At 37.8% G+C, this 21335-nt stretch overlaps 1 protein-coding gene across 13 annotated transcripts in view; it reads right to left on the bottom strand.

The window, feature by feature from the left end:
• LOC131432674 (PDF receptor) overlaps positions 1-21335 on the bottom strand; it is a 550466-nt gene that overhangs the window by 436280 nt on the left and 92851 nt on the right. For 10 of the 13 annotated variants that reach the window (XR_009229938.1, XR_009229939.1, XM_058599088.1 and 7 more), the window contains one exon: positions 18742-18913. The exons of 1 other annotated variant lie outside the window; for it this stretch is intronic. Coding sequence is in view for 8 of the 12 variants with exons in the window: in XM_058599088.1 (XP_058455071.1) it covers positions 18742-18847 (106 nt within the window). In the remaining 4 variants the exon portion in view is untranslated. Of the gene's footprint in view, positions 1-14415; positions 14543-18741; positions 18914-21335 lie in introns of those variants that run through there. 2 more of the 13 variants (XM_058599094.1, XM_058599095.1) reach the window with 2 other exon arrangements.

The following is a 21335-nucleotide window of genomic DNA, read 5'->3' as shown; positions in this document are numbered from 1 at the left end:
TCGTTAGATTTGTGCACTTTTCGCTGTGTGAAATTCACAGTAATCGAGATCAAGTGAAGCCTTCTTTGTTTTTGCGAAAAATGTTCCAGAGTTTTATGTCGTAAAGAATTACGCAATTTGACCCTCCTGAATGCAAGAAACGAATCCCTATAGCATATTGATAGTTTCGTTCAATAAATTAGGCCTATTGCATCTTTGATCAACCCAGCGAATTAATGTTTTCTTTATTGGAATATTATAATCGGTTGTAAACGCTATACCTACACCAACCATATCAGTATCGCACCCACGTACAAAAGTTCAGCCTGGAATTAGATGACGGAAGTTAGCGGCATCCATTGGAATTCGAATTCAACTCATCACTCTCCATCACAAACGCTTTCATAAAAGGTTCTTTTCAAAGCCACCATTATTGTATTATAAAGAATTATACTGGTTATTTCATAATATTTGTGTTTCAGAAGGTTAAATGTAACCAATCTGTACTTTAGTTTAGGTGCATCGCTTCAAATTCTACATACAATTGATCAACTAATTGATATTCGGAAGTGTTAAGGAACATGTCATTTGTTTTCGTATTCACGACATTGAGTTATGTCTCTGACATTACCCACCCACCTTTTTTGCATTAATATCTGTTTATTAATCTTATATTTGTGCATTACATCAACTATTCACAGTACAAGTGTTTTGGCCTTTCATCTTTGTTGTTCATACGATTCGTTATTACTGATAGGTGTTTTAGTTACTCTTGTTTACATACTAATGTTTAATCATAACATTTATTTGTATTATTAATAAAATATCTATCTATTTATAACTATCCCTAATCTAATACGTACAAATTTTGAATTATTTGAATTACAGATATTAAGCACCACTCTTCAAATTTCGTGAAGTATTGTTCGAATTTTTGTTCTAGTATATCCATGGAGTTCATCTCATGTATTTCACTACTCCTTGTCCAAGGGGGTAGATTTAGAATCATTTTTAAGATCATACTTTGAATGCGCTGAAGGCTAAGGACTGCGAATTCAATTGCGGGGTAGATGATTTGTTTATAGCCAGCCATCTGATTCCTCAGACATTTGAAGCGAATTTAGATGTTCTACAAATCAGCGGATACAGAGACCTAATGAGTATGCTGCATTTTTGAACGATTTTGTCAACATGTGACCTGAATATCAGATGTCTGTCAAAGGTGAGTCCTATACAGATAACTTCGTCGGACCATTGGATGACCTTTTCACCGAATTGTATTCGGCATTCGTCTGATGGAACAAGTTTTGGAGATCTTTAATGTGGAAACAAGATGACCTGAGTTTTTGCTGCATTGATCACAATTTTCCAGTTTGTAAAATATTCAGTTAGAGCATCCAGAGCTGTCTGTAGTTTATTCTTCAGAGCATTAATGACACGACTTTGTAAAGAATGGCAGTATCATCGGCAAATTGTGACAGAACACCACCACCCGGAAGAGGTGGGATGTCTGATGTAAAAATGTTGTGTAGAATGGGACCTAGGATACTTCCTTGGGGTTCACCAGCAGGAATAGTAAATCTTTCACCAGGCCATCGTGCCACACATTATCGAATGCCTTTTCAATATCCAATATGGCATGGCAGTCGTTTTGGCCACTGATTTGTTTTGCTGGATGACGTTGTTAAACCTTGTGAGTTGGTGGATGGTGGATCTTCCTTTCCGGAACCCAAACTGTTCTTCCAGTAATATATCCTCTTCATCTGCGATAGCAAGAATTCGCCTTTGTATTGACTTTTCAAACAGCTTGAATAGAGCAGATAGTAAGCTGACGGGCCGATAGCTCTTGGAAAAGGAAGGATTTTTTCCAGGTTTCAAAACTGGGATAACTTCCTAACTTTCACTTTCACGAGAAATAGCCAATCTCCCAGCACCTGTTAAAAATTTTAGCTAAGAAAACAAATGAGCGAATACTCAAATGTTTCAGCTCAATGTTGAATGTGTTGTCGACACCGGGGGCCTTCATATGTTTGGATTTTTTCACAATAGCCACCAGCTCATTCGCAGTGACTCTATTTTCCTTAGGAACCAAGCTGTCTGATTGATCAACCTCATCTACGCTAACACAATGGCTCTTTCATGTGGAGGAATAGGCTTAGTTTATTTTCCTAAGTGAAGAGAGAAACTCGGCATGTGTTGTGCTGGAACCGTCCTTTCACGAGTGACTGTGATTGAATGCTGGAAGGAAGATAGGGCCGCATCGATTTCCATTGGGAAATCTAGTGCAAATCGTTATTAATAAGTGGGTCGGTGATTTGTTGTAATTGGACCCAGTCGGTGCGATAGTAGTTCCTCCGAGGTTGAATAGGCACTGTTTCTGGTGAAGATCTCAACGTTAATATTACTGGAAAGTGGTCAGAAGAGAGCTTGTTGAAGGCAACCGGAGAGCTGTCTATGGCGATGTTGCTGATGAAAATATCCAAAATGGAAATCCAAATCCAATGAACTCCCGATCTGGGAAGTCGCGGATTTTCAGGTTTAACGTGAGTTTCTGTTAAAATACCAATATCGGCATTCTTCTCTTGAAGAAAGTCGGATAATTCAGCAGATTTACTCCTGAGTGAGCAAGGCTGTAAAACCTATTTAGGTTTGTTACTATGTGCGTTCTTTCTGATGAACGATGCACAGTTAATAAACCTCCAACCCCCGAGAGGATTTGAAGATTTTACAAAAGCGACACCATTCTGCACTTCCGAAAGAATGCAGAACGATTCGCAGTATGTACGAGCAGAAGTACATTCGGTACCCCATAAAGGACGCCAAACAATCTGCTGAACCCTATTCAAGGTGAATACAGAAAGGATTTACTTCACTCCAGGAAGAACGATGAAACCTTCTGACTATAGTTTCTTATCACATTGGGTGAGAAACGAGAGAATATCCTTTTGCTGGCATGTTTGGATGACGCCCAAGAACGAATCTTGTGCTTTATCCAACTAGTATAAAGTGGTAAAGCTGGTTCCGGACCAACGAAATCATTCGTTGCACCAGCTCTAGCCAACTCATCAGCCCATTCATTTCCAGTAATACCAGAATGGCCCGGTACCCATAAGAAGCAAACAACATTTGAGATGCTAAGGTATTCAATTTAAGTTCGACTTGCGATCACTAGATTCGATTGTGAATCATTCGAGCTGAGTGCTTTTAAAGCTGCCTAACTGTCGGAACAAAAATAAATTCGTTTACCACAGATACTCTGCTGAAGTGCCGATTGTATTCCATACAGTATTGCGTAGATTTCTGCTTCGAACACAGTACAGTATTTACCAAGTGAATGAGACTGCGACTCATTTCACGACAGTAGACACCAGCACCAGCACAACCATTCAACAGAGAACCGTCTGTATAACAAACTATGTGTTCATCAAGTTGTCGTTCCAAATAACCACTCAACCATTCCTCACGAAGAGGATAGCTCACATTGAAAGTTTTGAAAGGAAAACTGCATTTTAAAGTTAGGTTACTATGAGCGAGTAAATACTCATCCCACGTATCCATTTGAGACCACAAGCGAGTGTGGATAGTAGCATAGTCTATAGGGTTACTGTTCCAAATCCCTGTAATCTTAAGACGGTATGCACAAGATAATGCATCTTGTTTTAGGAATACGTGTAGTGGTTTAATGTACAGTAGCACCTCTAGAGCAGCAGTGGGAGTTGTCGTGAATGCTCCTATCATCGCCATTGGGACTCCTTTAGAGATGATTTAGTTTTAACTAAACTGTCGCGACTTTCTGCCACCATACAAGACAACCATATGTTAAAATTGGTCTAACGATAGTTGTGTAGATCCAATGAATGTATCTGGGTTTGAGTCCCCATGATTTTCCAAAAGCTAGTCTACATTGGCCGAAAGCCATGCAAGCTCTTTCAATCCTGAAGTCAATGCGAGCAGACCAATTCAGTTTTGAATCAAGAATAACCCCGAGGTATTTAACATGATCCACTACAGTGACCTCTGAACCGAAGAACTGTAACGGTCGAACTCCTCTTATTATCCTACGATGAGTGAAAAGCACCATTGATGTTTTGCCCGGATTTACAGGTAATCAAACCTGACAACACCATTGTTGAACAGATCGCAGGGCTTGCTGCATTAAATCAAAGAGAGTGGTAATGGTTCACGACTGAATTGTTTAACCTCCTGCATCCATTCAGTGCTCGGCACGGAAATACACCTTGACTTAGGAGTTCCTATTTTTGAGGCTGATTTGTAGAACATCTAAACTGTGCCTGAAGAATCGCATGGCTGTCTATAAATAAAATATAAATAAAATCATCTACCCTGCAATTGAATACGCAGTCCCTGTTTGGCGGGGCTGTGCACGAACGCACAAACTTAGGCTTCAGCGAATTCAAAGTAAGATCTTAAAGATGATTCTAAATCTACCCCCTTGGACAAGGACTAGTTAGGTACATGAGATGGCCTCCCTGGATATACTAGAACAAAAATTCGAACAATACTGCACGAAAGATGAAGAGAGATGCTCAATCTGTAATACAAATAATTCAAAATTTGTAGGGATAGTTATAAGTAGGTAGATATTTTATTATTAATTAAAATAAATATTATGATTAAACATTAGTATGTAAAACAAGAGTAACTAAAACACCTATTATTATTAACGAATCGTATGAACAACAATGATTAAAGGCCAAAGGGTCAAAACACTTCTACTGTAAAACGTTGATGTGATACACAAAAATAAGATTAATAAACAGATATTTATGCAAAAAAATGGTCGTGCTCTCATTTGGATTTCGGTCGTCAGGAGGAGCAGTCGGCAATGGAAGCAGGGTTTTGCGTGGTATAAAACCTCAAACGCTTAGGTCGTGCCTTCATTTGGATTTCGATCGTGGGGAGCAGCAGACGTCAGTAATGAGAGCAGACTTTTTGCATGGTGCAAAACCTCATACACTTAGGTCGTGCTCTCATTTTACTTCGGTCGCAGGTGATGCAGTCGGCAATGAAAACAGATCTTTAGCGTGGTGTAAAGCCTCAAACGCTCAGGTTATTCTTTCATTTCTACTTCAATCGTCGGGATCAGCAGACGCCAGTAATAAGAGCAGACTATCTGCGTGGTGCAAAACCTCAAACGCTCAGGTCGTTCTCTCATTTGTACTTCGATCGTCTGAAGGAGGAACTTAGTTCCAGAATACAGGTTCAGAATTCAGAACGTGCATGTTAAAACAGGATTCCGAAACTGAATTCAGTTTCAAAACTAGTTAAAAACCTAAATTGCAGTTGAATTCTGAGCCTGTTCTAAGTTCTGAATTTAGTTCTTGAACTCAGGTCTAGTCCCTAATTTCAGAATTCTTGGAATATGCTCTTTTCAGAATAATTAACAAATTCCTAAAGAACTATGCGAAATTTTAAGTTACTGTACTATAAATAACCCTATTTTAAACTAGTTGGAGTTTGAAGTTTTTGTTGGAACTTCCTGCTAAAATGCATAGTACCGACTCAGTTTAGGTGCATCTTTTCAAATTTTAGTTGTGAATAAGGGGAAAGCTTACACATTTAATGCAAGTGATCAACTAATTGTTATTCGAAGGTAAGAAGAAAGCGTTTCAGCTATATTCGTATTCACGACATCCAGTTATGGCTGTGACATTACACACCCATACTGTTTTTAGGTGGGCAAACTAACCACTCGTACTAAAAATGATTTTCGACAAATAACTATAACTAAAACTTTTTCAAGTAATTATATAAATATTTCTAATCAATTGAGTATTGAATGGCAATGGTGATAAATTTTATGTGAAATAAGTGACTTTTTGTGAGAATTATTTACAAATCAAGTGACTAATTGTGCTATAAACAGATAAGGTGAAGGTGTTTGTAAATACTTTTATTTGTGCTGTAAACTGAGTCAATAATCGCCGTGCCGCAATCGTTCAAACAAAGCGGCGTCGTACCGTGGTATTTTGCTTGCGTTGTCTATTGTTTTGCATGGTTCACTTTGCTTTAATTTCTCCTTCAGCTGTATTTCGCCCGGCATGGTTTGTGCGTGAATGATAGGTGAATGCGTGAAGTGTAAGGAAAAAATAACAACATCGAATATTAGAATTTCATGTTCAGTTTGTGAGAATGGCAATCACCAGCGCTGTACTGGGCTTTCCAGACCCATGGCAGGTTGGGTATCAGATACACCGGCGCTTTTGTTTAAGGGCAGGGGGCAGTACCGTAAAGTGGTAGGTTTTTTGTTATTTTCCCGTTTCAAATTATATTTTCTTGGAAACGGTGCAGAATATAGAAAAACCCACCTGACTATGTCTTCGAAATTTAGTTGAGAATATTCTGTGTGATTTTCAGAATGATTCTTGAGTTTAGCAGTCGTGTTGTATTTTTTTCTGACTGAAGAACTGCTGAAAATTGGAACGCTCGGGAATGCATACCTCTACTTGTTCATCGAATATCTCGGCTTTGAAGGCTTGTATCATAAATCTACCGTAACAAAGTCTAGATAATTTAGTTTAGATGCGATTAGTGTATAAAAACATATATGTTATCGCGATAAATATAAAGTCTTGTATTTTTCTGAGAGATGGAGAAATTCGAATCCATCACTAATTCGTTTGCTGGTGTGCGAGAGAGTATCGAGGCACATATTAATATCGTGATAGAAAGCGCAATCGAGAGACTGATCAGATCTTCCAATGATGATTGGAGAGTAAAATGGCCTGCTTAAAAGTTGGACGATTTTGAATTATGATGGAATGATAATGAATACAAAGAAAATCGTGCATATAGAAAGACTTTTTCGGAGTCGGAAAAAGAAAAACTATTTCTAATGCTGACGATGAACCATATGATAAAAAAAGGCGGGTGCGTAATGTCAGAGACATAACTGGATGTCGTGAATACGAATAAACTGACACGCTCCCATCACTTTTCCGAATATCAGTTAGTTGATTGATAGTATGAATTGTGTAAGCTTTCCTCTTTTTCACTAATAGAATTTGAAGCGATACACCTACATTAAAGTACAGATTAGTTACATTAAACAGCTACTATTCTACAACTATATATTCCAAACTTGAAACAATTCCTTTTTAATTTGCTAATATAGGAATTTAGGTACAACAAATTTGTAGTTTATTTTTATTGAAGCTATGAAGTTCGAAGATATCTGATTCTTCTCGAAATTTCAGTACGAAACAATTGCAATGGCCTGGTCTGAAATGTATCTACGATCTTCGGTATGCAAGAGTGATTCTAATAATAATTATAATAAAAATGATAATAATAATAATAATAATAATAATAATAATAATGATAATACAGATTAATCTGTATATATGGCAACCCTGTTTCGCAAGGCATATTTTCACACGGCCCCATACTAGTATAAAGATGTGTTCAACATTCGCTGTCGCATTGCCGTTCGTAATTGAATGTGTTAGTAATGGTACAAATCTGCTTTTCTACCTGTTTTCGGAGCCATCGTTCTGACGGTGTCTCGTACGTACAGAGTAGCTGCTTTAACTAAAATGACGCTATTTATCATTTTTTTTTGCATAAATATCTGTTTATTAATCTTATTTTTGTGTATTACATCAACATTTTACAGTACAAGTGTTTTGACCTTTTGGTCTTTAATCTTTGTTGTTCATACGATTCGTTATTAATATTAGGTGTTTTAGTTACTCTTGTTTTACATACTAATGTTTAATCATAATATTTATTTTAATTATTTATAAAATGTCTACCTACTTATAACTATCCCTAACCTAATACGTACAAATTTTGAATTATTTGTATTTCAGAGATTGAGCACCTCTCTTCAAATTTCGTGCAGTATTGTTCGAATTTTTGTTCTAGTATATCCAATGAGGCCATCTCATGTACTTCACTAGTCCTTGTCCAAGGGGGTAGATTTAGAATCATCTTTAAGATCTTACTTTGAATGCGCTGAAGCCTAAGTTTGTGTGTTCGTGCACAGCCCCGCCAAACATAGACTGCGTATTCAATTGCGGGGTAGACGATATGTTTATAGACTGCCATCTGATTCTTCAGGCATAGTTTAGATGTTCTACAAATCAGCGGATACAGAGACCTAATGAGTATGCTGCATTTTTGAACGATTTTGTCAACATGTGACCTGAATATCAGATGTCTGTCAAAGGTGAGTCCTAGATAGATAACTTCATCGGACCATTGAATGACCTCATCACCGAATCGTATTCTGCATTCGTCTGATGGAACTAGTTTTGGAGATCTTGAATGTGGAAACAAGATGACCTGAGTTTTTGCTGCATTGATCACAATTTTCCAGCTTGTAAAATATTCCGTTAAAGCGTCCAGACCTGTCTGTAGTTTATTCTTCAGAGCATTAATGACACGGCCTTTGTAAAGAATGGCAGTATCATCAGCAAATTGTGACAGAACACCACCACCTGGAAGAGGTGGGATGTCTGATGTGAAAATGTTGTATAGAATGGGACCTAGGATAATTCCCTGGGGTACACCAGCAGGAATAGTAAATCTTTCTGAAAGTGCATTATTCAGAGATACCTGGAATGCTCTATCTGCAAGATAATTTTTGATAATTTTAATAAGATACATGGGAAAATTATACCGATGCAGTTTGAACACCAGTCCATCGTGCCACACATTATCGAATGCCTTTTCAATATCCAATATTGCCATGGCAGTCGTTTTGGACACTTTTTGCTGGATGACGTTGTTAACCCTTGTGATTTGGTGGATGGTGGATCTTCCTTTCCGGAACCCAAACTGTTCTTCCAGAAATATATCCTGTTCATCTGCGAAAGCAAGAATTCGCCTTTGTATTGACTTTTCAAACAGCTTGGATAGGGCAGAGAGTAAGCTGATGGGCCGATAGCTCTTGGAAAAGGAAAGATCTTTCCCCGGTTTCAAAACTGGGATAACTTTAGCTAACTTCCACATTGAAGGGAAGTAACCAAGCTCCCAGCACCTGTTAAAATTTTTAGCTAAGAACACAAATGAGCGAATACTCAAATGTTTCAGCTCAATGTTGAATGTGTTGTCGAAACCGGGGGCCTTCATATTTTTGGATTTTTTCACAAAAGCCATCAGTTCATTCGCAGTGACTCTACTTTCCTCAGGAACCAAGCTGTCTGATTGATCAACCTCAACTACGCTATCAGCAACGGCTCTTTCATATGGACTAACAATGTTAAGTCCTAAATTGTGAGAACACACAAACTGCTGGCCTAGCGCATTTGCCTTCTCTACTGGTGTGATTAAAGGTATTCCTTCAGCTGCGTCCTGGGGTGACATCAGAGGAGGAATAGGCTTCGGTTTTTTCTTAAGCACCTTCGTTAAGGACCAGAAGGGCTTTGAATGTGGGAGAATTTTTCGAATCTTTTGCTGGAAGTTCCTGTTGCGAAGCTCAGATATCCTTTCCTGGATTATCCTAGTTAAGTTGTTATAAGTAGTCTTCCTATCTAGGATGCCAGTTCGTTGATACTGCCTCCGGTAGATATTCCGAAGTCGGATGAGTTTTTTGGTGACACTGTCGATTTGAAGAGAGGAACTCGGCATATGTTGTACTGGAACCGTCCTATCACGAGCGACTGTGATTGAATGCTGGAAGGAAGATAAGGCCGCATCGATTTCCATCGGGGAATCAAGTGGCAGATCGACATTAATATGTTGGTCGGCGATTTGTTGAAATTGGACCCAATCGGTGCGATAATAGTTCCTCCGAGGTTGAATAGGCACTGTTTCTGGTGAAGATCCCAACGTCAATATTACTGGAAAGTGGTCAGAAGAGAGCTCGTAGAAGACAACCGGAGAGCTGTCTATGGCAATGTTGCTGATGAATATATCCAAAATGGAATGAACTCCCGATCTGGAAAGTCGCGTTGGTTGATCCGGAGCGAAGATGTTGTATTGTCCAGCTTCGTAATATTCGGCAAGTACGAATCCGTTTCGATTCTGTCTTCTGTTTCCCCAAAGCTCATGCCGTGCGTTCAGGTCCCCAGCAATGATGAATTTGTTCTGTCGTCGAGTGAGCATAGCCAAATCTCGCTTCAATGATGCACACGTACCATCTCGTAGATTGGTTTGTTTGGGGCAGTACGCTGCAATGATGATGATGGGTCCCATCGTCGTTGTAATCTCAATTCCGATGGCTTCTATGAGTTGCAATTTAAAGGCTGGCATAAGCCTATGCTGAATGGATCGTGGATGGAAATAAAAATAGAAATTTCAGGTTTAAGATGAGTTTCAGTTAAAATAGCAATATCGGCATTCTTCTCTTGAAGAAAGTCGGACAATTCAGCAGTTTTGCTCCTGAGTGAGCAAGCATTCCAATTTACTATAACCAACTCATTATATTGCATATTCGATGATGAATTTGCCTAAGGCGGTGATTTGATCTAACCGCGTTCTGCAGTTTCGTAGTTTTGTTGTCATTGTTTCAAAAATGACGATCAGTTGTTCAGCAGAGAATAAATCACCAGAGTTATCCTTTGCTTGTGGTTGATTATTGCCCCATCCAGGAGGGATTTTTGAGGAAGATTCTTTTTGTGATCCAGCGGCTGAATCTTTTGGATTGCTGCGAGGAAGTGGCGGCAAATTCGGAATATCCCTCTTCGGTGGGAGCCGTGGGAAATTAATTTTATCCTTCTGTGGAACATTCTTGCGCGTTGATTGTTTGCGGGACGCCTGTTGTCGAATTTTTGTGAACTCAGCACGTTTGGGACACGATTTGCTAGTAGAAGGATGGTTGCCATCACAGTTCACACATTTTACAGCGATGTCATCTAGTAGGCAATCGTTGGTATTGTGTGGTTCGGCACTTTTGCTGCACCGACTTTTCATGTGACAATTCCTCGCTCCATGGTCGTAGTTCAAACAGTTCGTGCACTGTGTGACATCCCGATGTACCGGTTTATACTTTTGCCATTCGATGATTATGTGAAAAAACGATTTAATCGTTGTCAGTTGACTCATGGTGATGGAGCCCTTCTCCAGATGAATCAGGTACAATTGATCTCTAAACTTTTTGTCCGTATTATGTCGCTTCATTTTAAACACCACCAAAGGCTTTAGTCCAGCCTCCGACAGTGCCTGCTTTAGTTTGGCTTCCATCATGTCGAGTAGTCCTCGAAGTACAACCTTCATAGGTTTGTTGGCGGCAATATCGTGTGTGAAGTATTCCGCTTTTGTCTGCTTCAGATAACATTCCACTCCTTTGTAGTGGTTCAAAGCCGGAACAGTTATTTTGTAGCCTTCAGTACATAAACGGATTGTTGCCTGTAGTCCTTTGCTGATCAGTGTGTTGAAATCCGAGCGTAGAGTTGGTGGGAAGCCCTTCAGGTAGAAATGGTCGTTTACCTGTACATCACTTGGCTTTAGACGCTTAGCATCCTTTGGATCCTTCTCGGATCTATGGCGGTTTTTACCCATAGCTTGGGTAGGTAGACAACTGCGATTAAAAAATAAAACAAAATCGAAATTAGTCGTAGTAGGTTATTCGTCTATCCACATCGAGTGTTAGATGACGAATGACGCTATTTCTCACATCACATTTCCTTTTATACGTGCTAATGGTAGCGGTGGACGGACGTCCCCTTTGTTTTGTTTTTTTTTTCGTATCAACAGATTACAATGATCCAACAGATACAATAAGGCTTAACACTAACAATAAAAACATATAATTAAAACTAAACCTATAACCCTATATCTAGTTGATGATACCAAGCACTACAGGGCAGCAATAGTGTTCTTGCTTCAACTGGCGGAGAAAAGGGGATAGGTAAATGGATGATGAAGGTAGGTGAAGGGGGTGGAAAGTAAGCGTGGTCGAACAACGGGGTTAGAATCGGCATGTAGATCTAATTAGTGGTCGAAAAGATGGTGGAAGACGGAGAGAAAGACGGGGTTAGAATCGGCAAGTAGATCTAATTAGTAATCGAAAAGATGGTGGAAGACGGAGGAAATAAGGAAGTACGACCGGGTTAGTATTTGCAAGCGAATCTGATTAGTTTCCAATAGAAATAAATAAGACGAAGATAATGAGAAGGGGAGCGAAAGGGTTAATATCATCGAGCGAATCTGAGTAGTTTCCAACGGTGATGAGAAATTTTTGTATTTTTGTTCAACCATCACTAGGTTGAACAAAAATACAAACGGTTACAGACAAAACCTGATCCAAAGTTAATCTGACAAGTGGCAATGAAACAATCGTTTGATCATATTTCGGGATAGATGAAAGTCGAAAACATTGGAGCAGCTATTGAATGTCCTGCACATACTGGAAAATGGTTCATTGTAACCATAATTTGTACGTGCAATGGGTAAACTCAAGAAACGATGAGAGCGTAGATTACGTCGATGAATGTCCAGATTAATCAATTGCAGAAGTTCGGGACAATCGATACGTGATTGTAATAAATCAGCAACAGAATTATTAGAATTCCTTTCCTATACGCAGAACGGGAAACAGTGAAACGATATAAAAGAGAGAGTTAGCAGAGCGGCAGCCAGTACTGAATTGGTCGTCGAGCTGTTAACTGCGTATCGTGGAATTTTTACGCAGAAACACGCACACAGGAGGAACAGTTAAGGGCAAGGCAAAGTCCCGCTTAAACCGTGCTGGTCTGAAGTGCCCAGTTGGCGGCAGAATCCATCGTTTGCCTCGGAAGGGGAACTACGCCGAGCGTGTCAGTGCTGGTGCATCGGTCTATCTGGCGGCAGTGATGGAGTACTTGGTTGCCACAGTGTTGGAATTGGCCAGTAACGCTGCCCATGGCAACGAAAACAAAAATCATCCCTCGCCATCTGCAGCTGGCCATCCGTTGAAAACCCCGTCCTTTTCAGGATGACCACATCACTGTGATAAAGAAATATTTAGAATTGCTTTAAGTTTAGCCAGTTCTGATACGCCTGGAAAGTAGAATGCGCAAATCAAGTGGAAACATTTGTTCTAACAATTTTTGTTTTCGGCCGCATACTAAAGTAATCGCGACAAAAATACATATTGATCTGTGGCAACTCTGTTTCGCACGGCATATTTGTATACTAGTATAAAGATGTGTTCAAAATCATCACTTTCGCTTTCGCATTGCCGTTCGTAATTGAATGTGTTAGTGACGGTGCAAATTATTTTAACTCCCATCTTGATGAATCTTTTGGTAGGAAAAATTGAGATCTGAGATGGTTCTCGTGTGTGTCTTGTTTCGGCAATGGGCCTTGCTGGACTTTTTGGCTACCTTTTTCGGTGTCATTGTGCTGACGGTGTCTCGTACATTCATATCGGGAAACAATGAGACGACAGGTCCTCGATGTTGCTGTCGTGTGTCTTGTTTCGGGAAGAGTTGCTCAGCAAATGGTAGGAAAAATGAACCATTCAACTTTTATATGGATGCTCTTGTATAGATACAGACATCTCGCGTTCTGATTGGCTGGTGCTGTCATGGGTTAAATCAAACAGGTTTTTCAATAGTGTACTATTGAAAAACTTCAAGATTGTTGTAACACACGTTCAAGTTGAAGATTTTCGATTCTATTGGAAGTTAGATTATATAAATCCTTCTACAGATCACGGAGCTATGAGCTTTCAAAATACGAGAAAGGCAAACGCGCCTTATGAATTATCTTCTTTGATACTCGTTTATACCAAACATTTCAGAAAAGTTTAATTGTGAACTATTTAAGAATATGTCACACAACTGAAAATTTTATCATAAAATTGTGATCATATGTCCGATGGCATGTAGCAAGAATTATGTTGATTCGTTAGATATAACAGGAGATATTCACGATCAAAAACTTATCACTCTCTCAGAGGGTAAATTTTGAAAAGGCGCCCCATAGTAAAGTAAGTCGTATTCACGACAAAAGGTTGGTAATGAAAGTAATGACGAAGTTTTCGATACGAATGATAAAACATCATACGCGGATGTTCTTTCTTGTAAATTATTTAGAAATAGAACGTAAAATAACAGGAAATGTAAAACTCCCTCGTTTATAATGATGAAACCAGTCGAGTCTGCGCAAACAAGTGTTGACACGAGACAGTTTTCGAAGGATAAGTTGGATCCATGAACACATAAAATTAGTAATTTTAAAAAAGATGAACATGGCTTGATTATTGTTGGGTGTGCAGCAGGAGAGGATATGCAATCAGTTAAAGCAAACATTGAAATCAGATATTGGATACAATGCTTTATACTCAAGCTCGAGAAACCTAAACTGAAAATAGTGGGAAGAGTGATCGATATTCCTCTGATGTATTTATTGTCCTTTTGAAAAGTCAGAATCAAGAAATTTCGATTGAAGATGTAAAAGTTGTTGCTGACTTTGAGAATCCACGCTTCAAATATAACAAATATAGTGCTATAATTGAGGTTGATAAGAATACTCTGGAATAAGTACCTGGAACTTGATGGTCGCCGGCAAGGTTTGCATCGGCTGGGATAGGTGTTCGGTTTTCGAGTCGTTCAATGTATTGCGCTGTTTCAAGTGTGGTGAGTTTGGTCAAAAGAGCACCGAATGTTCAAACAATGAAAATTGTTCCAAATTCAATGCTGCACATAGAACATTTGAATGTACATCAATTGATCTTAAATGCGTTATTTGTCTGAAAATGAACAAAGAAAGAAAATTGAATTTAGACACCCATCCAGCATTTAGCAAGCAGTGTCCTGTATATCTGAGATTGTTTGAAACGAAAAAGAAGAATATTATGTCAATGGAATAGCAACTAATGGATGGGAGGCATTCAGAAATTTTGTATCTGAACATAGCCGGATTGTCAAATTATGTCGCAATGCGTCATCTTGTAGAAAATAGACATCCTTCTTTAGTTTTGCTCTCAGAAACACATATAGTTGATTCTTGTGCTTACGATCAGTTCAGTGTTCTGGTTTACACTGTCGCTTTTTGTTTGTCCCATTCTAGGCACACAGGGGGAGTTGCCATTTACGCCAGAGAATCGAATAAATTCAGTATTCAAAAAAACGAAGTAGTTGGAAATAATTGGCATGCAGATAGGAATTTATGCAGTTGTATATCACTCTCCAAGTTCAAGCGACCGCCAGTTTCTGGAAATTATAGAAAATTGGTGAGAGAATTTCGTCGATTTAGGTAAACTAAATATTATTACTGGAGATGTCAATATTAATTGGGTTAGGGATCAAAGTTCGTATCAATTGAAACAGTTAGCAAAATTACTCAATGTGGAGCAAACTGTAAATGAATTTACAATAATTTCCAGATACAGTAGAACAATGATACATTACGTGTATTCCAATTTCGACAGTGTTTATTCAAATGAGGAATACAATTGCAATTTCCGTAACTAGCAGCCCCAGAAATGAGGAAAATACAGTGAAAATTAAGTATTTAAAAAATATTCAAAGCAAAACATATCTCGACTTGTATCAAGAAGCCTGGGTTGTAAACAGTTGAATGGAAATTTGGATCGTACGGCATTCAACAGTTATTTCATAAATAGTGCTCAACAGATCAATCAAAGTATTGAATTGGTAGGTGAACCTGTTGAAATAACACAGCCGATGAACAACTATTGTAGATTTCATGAATTTCAATCAATCACTTTTGAACAATTGGATAATATTTGTTTTTATTTGGAAAAATCGATTGATAAATGTAAATTCAAAAGTGATACAGGATTGCTTGTTGTTAATGATCAGTTGATTAACTATTTGAACTCTGACAGTTCGCTGATACTGCAACAATCGGGATATGGAAAGGATCACTCCTGCGAAACCGCTTTGAATCTAGTATTGGCAAAATGGAAGGAGAAAATCGAAGCTAAAAAGAGTATTTTTGCAGTGTTCTTGGAGCTGAAACGAGCCCTTGAAACAATTTCTAGACCTTTATTGTTGCAGATATTACGGCGTTTTGGCATCAGGAAAATGGTACATGAATGGGTTGAAAACTATTTATGCGGTAGATCTCAAAAGACTCAAAAGATGATGTGTCTAGTTTCCTCGGTAATTCACTTGGTGTACCTCAGAGAAGTGTGTTCGGTCCTTTTCTTGAGTTGCTCTCAACCGAAATTCAAATGGCATTTGCTCGTAAAGAACAAATGGCGTCAGTTTTTCTAGACATGAAGAGGCTTTTGACTCAGCTTCCATAAACATCCTATCTGAGAAGTTGCATCAGCATGGTCTTTCACCAATTTGGAATAACTTTTTTTACAATCTATTTTCCGAGAATCGCGCATGGTGATTTGTCGACAATACGATTCAGTTACATGGGCCTCCATCAGGGCTCATGCTTAAACCCTCTTTTATACAATTTTTACGTAAACAACATTGCATCAATACATCTTGCACGCTAAGACAACTTGCCGACGACAGTGTTGTATCTATTAAAGGACCCAAAGCTGCCGATCTGCAAGGACCATTGCAAGATACCCTTGACAATTTAACGACATGGGCTCTTCAAATGGGATTCGAGTTCTCTACGGAGAAAATTGAGCTGGTTGTATTTTCAAGGAAGCGAGAACCAGCACAATTACAGCTTCAACCAAGGGATGAAACCATAGCTCAGGTCTTCACATTTAAATATCTCGGGGTCTGGTTCGACTCCAAAGGCTGGGATGTCACATTAGGTATCTGAAACAAAAATGTCAGCAGAGAATCAATTTTTTTCGCACAATAACCGGAACTTGTTGGGGTCCCACCCAGGAGACCTGTTCAGGCTTTACCAAACAACGGTATTGTCCGTAATAGAATATGGATGCTTCTGCTTCCGGTCCGCCGCGAATACCCATTTCATTAAACTGAAAAGAATTCAGTATCGTTGTTTGCGTATTGCCTTAGTTTGTATGCAGTCGACTCATACGATGAGTCTCGAAGTGATCGCGGGCGTCTTACCGTTGAAAAATCGATTCTGGGATCTCTCATATCAATTACTTACCTGATGCGATATCTTGAATCCGATGGTTAGTGAAAATTTAGAAAAACTTGTCGAGCTCAATTCTCAGACCCGTTTTATGTATTTCGCTTACTCCTTCAAAATCATCGTCTATGGCAGAGAAATCCGATATACCGGAGATTTTTAACAGACAAAATAGGAAACTAATACTAATACTAATCAAAATTTCAATCATTTGTAATTGAAAATACGTGGCTTGATACATTCAAATCTTCGAAATATTTCCAATCAAATGATGAAATAATATTAATAATTGATACAAAATATACTGAGCTGTAAGTGTTTAAAACCTGACCACATTTCTACGTATATATAAAATAAAGATGTGTTCTACATCAAAAGGTTCTTCAATTCGATACCAAGACATATCAAACGGGCAACAACATAGGTGGAGTTAAAAAAGTTATGTATTCTACACATAAAGTTCGTTTTATGCGCTGATATACCTTATGATCAAAAAAGAACCGGAATTTTCATTTTAAAATTCCCGCGCTTGTCCAATCGGTAAACTTTTATTCTCTCAACGTTGGCAACAGTTTTATACACATTCTGTCAAATTTTGACGCATATCGTACGATTAGTTTTAGTTTGGCGTCCATACAAAGAAGTTGAAACATTTTCGTGTGGCGATTTTTATAATGGATGAAAATTTAGAACAACGTGCATGCATCAAATTTTGTGTTGCAAATGGATTTAAGTGTTCCGAAACGTTGAAAATGATAGAAAAGGCCTTTGGTGAATCGTGTACAGGAAAAACACAGGCATACGAGTGGTATAAACGCTTCAAAGGTGGTCGTACAAGCTTGGATCATCATGAGATCCCTGGCCGCCCAACAACATCTGTCTATGAATATGTCGTCGAAACCGCACAACAATCGACCGAATGGCGCTTCGAAGGCGAGCCGAAATCGAAAAAGAACACCAAAGTCGGTTCAAAATCAAAGTTATGCTGACTGTTTTTTTTTCGATATTCGTAGTGTGGTGCACTATGAATTCCTTCCGGACGGTCAAACGGTTAATAAGGAATATTATTTGGCCGTTATGCGTCGTTTGCGTGAGGCCATTCGCAAAAAAGGCCAGACTTATGAAAGGAAAACTCATGGATTTTACACCACGATAATGCGCCGGCTCACACAGCGTTGGTTGTGTCACAGTTTTTGGCCAAAAACTCAACCAATATCATCAACCAAGCACCGTACTCTCCAGATATGGCCCCGTGTGACTTTTTCCTCTTCGCCAGACTCAAATTGCCTGAGATTGAGAATTCGCTGCGTGAACTGAAGGCCATACCTTCGGCGGCCTATAAAACTTGTATGGAAAATTGGATCAAGCGTTGGCATGCATGAATTGCCGCTGGAGGAGAGTACTTTGAAGGCGATAATAAAAAAAATTATTAAAAATTGAAATTTTACGTTTTTTAATAAAATTCCGGTTCTTTTTTTATCTTAAGGTATAGTTATTTAATTCAGTTTTTTTTCCGAATTACGAAAATAGTACGAAAATAGTTGAAAATAGTAGTGTTGATATATATTATTGTGAGAAGTATTAAGTATTGTGTTCGGTATGATGATGATAGATTTTTATTTTATTTGAGAGTTAAAAATTTGAGCCTCGCGCGCGAAGCAGGTAGAGACTAAACTATCATTTAGATAACTCGTTCTACTCACACCATGGCAGGGGTATGAGATGGGACCATCATCATCATCTTATGAAATTGAGCGTTTCGAAACACCCTCCAAAGAAAATTTCTGAGTAATGGCCTGTCTATGATTGTACACTTGACACCTGACTCACCTGTATTTGGTATGACAAATTCTTCATATCTGAGGGCACATGAATCAAGTGTTGTATTAAGAGCTAAGTGTGTAGCATCACTAGTTGGACCGGGAAATGAAACCATGTCGTAACATTACGATGTATTGGTTGGATTTTGTTTATTGTGATGATAATATCGACTCCATATAATCTGAAATTAAGATACATTAACAATGAATGAGTGTGTATATGAGGGTGGTTATTTATGTATTTTGCCTAAAAATTTGATTGGAAATGGTTTTAAAGAAATTTTAATTGTAAAGAGGTTTTTAACCTTTGAAATACAAATAATTCAAAGTTTGTACATATAACGTTAAGGATAGTTTGAAGAAGGTAGATCTTCTATTAATAATTAAAATAAATATTATGCCGTATTATTAGTATGTAGAACAAGAGTAACTGCAACACCATTATGAATGAATCGTATAAACAACAAAAATGAAAGGTCAAAGAATCAAAACAGTGAAAACGTAAAATTTTGGACTAAATGAAAATTTCCAACGCTGATGCATATCTACGGATTTCTGCTTCTTCCACCGATATACTTCTCAAAGCTTATATATTTTCGTCTAATATTTGTTAGAAAACTACCGAAAATTGAAATTGAGAGTTAATCAATTATAATCAAATAATTTTTGAATACCAAATTAAAGAAAAAGATTTCTTTGGTTTTTCTTATAATAAATCCACAATCTGATTGACACCAGTAACACCAGTACTCCTTAAAAACCTTTACAATGTGGGTATTTTCGGAACGGGATTGATGAGTAGATGACGGAAAACGATGTTTGAAGTGGAAGTTACGGTTTTTAATTTCGACATTCTAGAAATTAATATTGGGTCGAAAAGGTTTCATTATCAGGAATAAGAGATTGCCATATTTAGGATGTGTACATTGTTTTATCCGATTCGGAGAAAGTCGATCCTGTCAGTTTATCTGCTATTTATTTCTGGAATTGCTCACAAATGTTGAAAATTCAATGTCATGTGGTTGTCTAACTAACTCTTACCACTTGAGCCAAATAATATCTCTTCTTCTCAATGGCTTACAAAATGTTAAATCATATTCCGACGGGCCAGTTGACATGAGATTTTGACAAGTTTAAATAAAAACAAATGTGTCGTGATGAGAGTAACAGTACTTTTTTCGACTTTATCACGTACACTAAAACAACTGAAATTATAAGTGTAACACTGAAAATTATAAATATTGGAGAACACGGTCATTGATTTGAAAACAAATTTTAATGTTTGTATTTGCTTCCAAATATTAGATTGAGACTTCCAGTTGTTCAATAAAATATTGAAAGCATACAATATAACTATAACAATATAAAATTATTATAGCTGTTCAGACGTCTACTTGTTATGGTCATTTCGAAAATATAGTACAATATTCAAACAATAATGATTAGCACGAAACACCTTTGTCAGATGCATAACTTTTGTCGTGAATACGACATACTTTACTATGGGGCGCCTTTTCGAAATTTACCCTCTGGGAGAGTGATAAGTTTTTGATCGTGAATATCTCTTGTTATACTTAACGCAACAACATAATTTCTCTTCCATGCTATCAGAAATATAATCAGGAATTTGTGATTAAATAATCAACAGTGTAAAATAACCATAAATAACTCAAAATATATGTTTTCTCAAACTTTTGGAAACAACGAGGAAAATTCATCACGTTTGCTTGCCTTTTTCGCACCAGGACGACGGTTTTGAGGTAGTCAGGCACATAATAGTTCCGATGTTCTACTGGCCGAGTGTAATAGGTAAATCTTAACCGAGAATTGTTAATTTTTTCTAGTACTTGAGACGGAACTGGATATCGTGCTGAGGTTCTTCCACCAATATCAGTAATAATGAGGTGATAAAAACCTCCAATGCTCAGGTGAAATCAATGTAACTTTTCTTCGCATTCGGACGTCGTGGCTAGCAGTAAACCAACAGTAGCAGGGAACTGAATTTTAAGTGAAATTCAATAACTAATCTCAGAAACTAAATTCTGGTCCACCTGAATTCTGAAGTTAATTTTAAGTTCATACTTCTATTTAAAAATTTAGTTCCAGATTACAGGTTCAGAATTTAAAACTATGACTCTAGAACTGAATCCTATTTCTGGATTTTGAAAATGGTTTCAAATTTAGTTCCTTATTCAGGGGCTCGAATCCAAATATTAATATAAATATGAGGTCTGAACACCGAACTTTGATTTAAAAACTGAATTGAAAACCAGAGTTAAATTCTTGAATTTAATTCATTTCCAGAATTCAGAACCTACATGTTGGAACTAAATTTTCAACATGATTTCTGGAACTTGATTCTGGAACTGAATTCAGTTCCTATGTCAAGACTTGGAATTCAAGTTCAGAATTTAGTTCTATAACGCAATTTGGAAAATTGCTAAAAATAACTTCAGTTCCTTACTTCTAGAACTAAATTTATGACCTGAGTTTTTGATCTTGATTCCGAAAATTTGCAGCTGAATTTTAAGCGTACCTCAGATTTATATATTAGTTCTTTAATTTTAACAGTTATAACCATTTAACAAATTAGGCAAAGCGGTT

Source organism: Malaya genurostris, chromosome 2 (assembly GCF_030247185.1).
Source record: "Malaya genurostris strain Urasoe2022 chromosome 2, Malgen_1.1, whole genome shotgun sequence".
Classification (NCBI taxonomy): domain Eukaryota; kingdom Metazoa; phylum Arthropoda; class Insecta; order Diptera; family Culicidae; genus Malaya; species Malaya genurostris.
The sequence above is the reverse complement of the archived record's forward strand: the minus strand, read 5'-3'. Positions and strand labels throughout refer to the sequence as shown.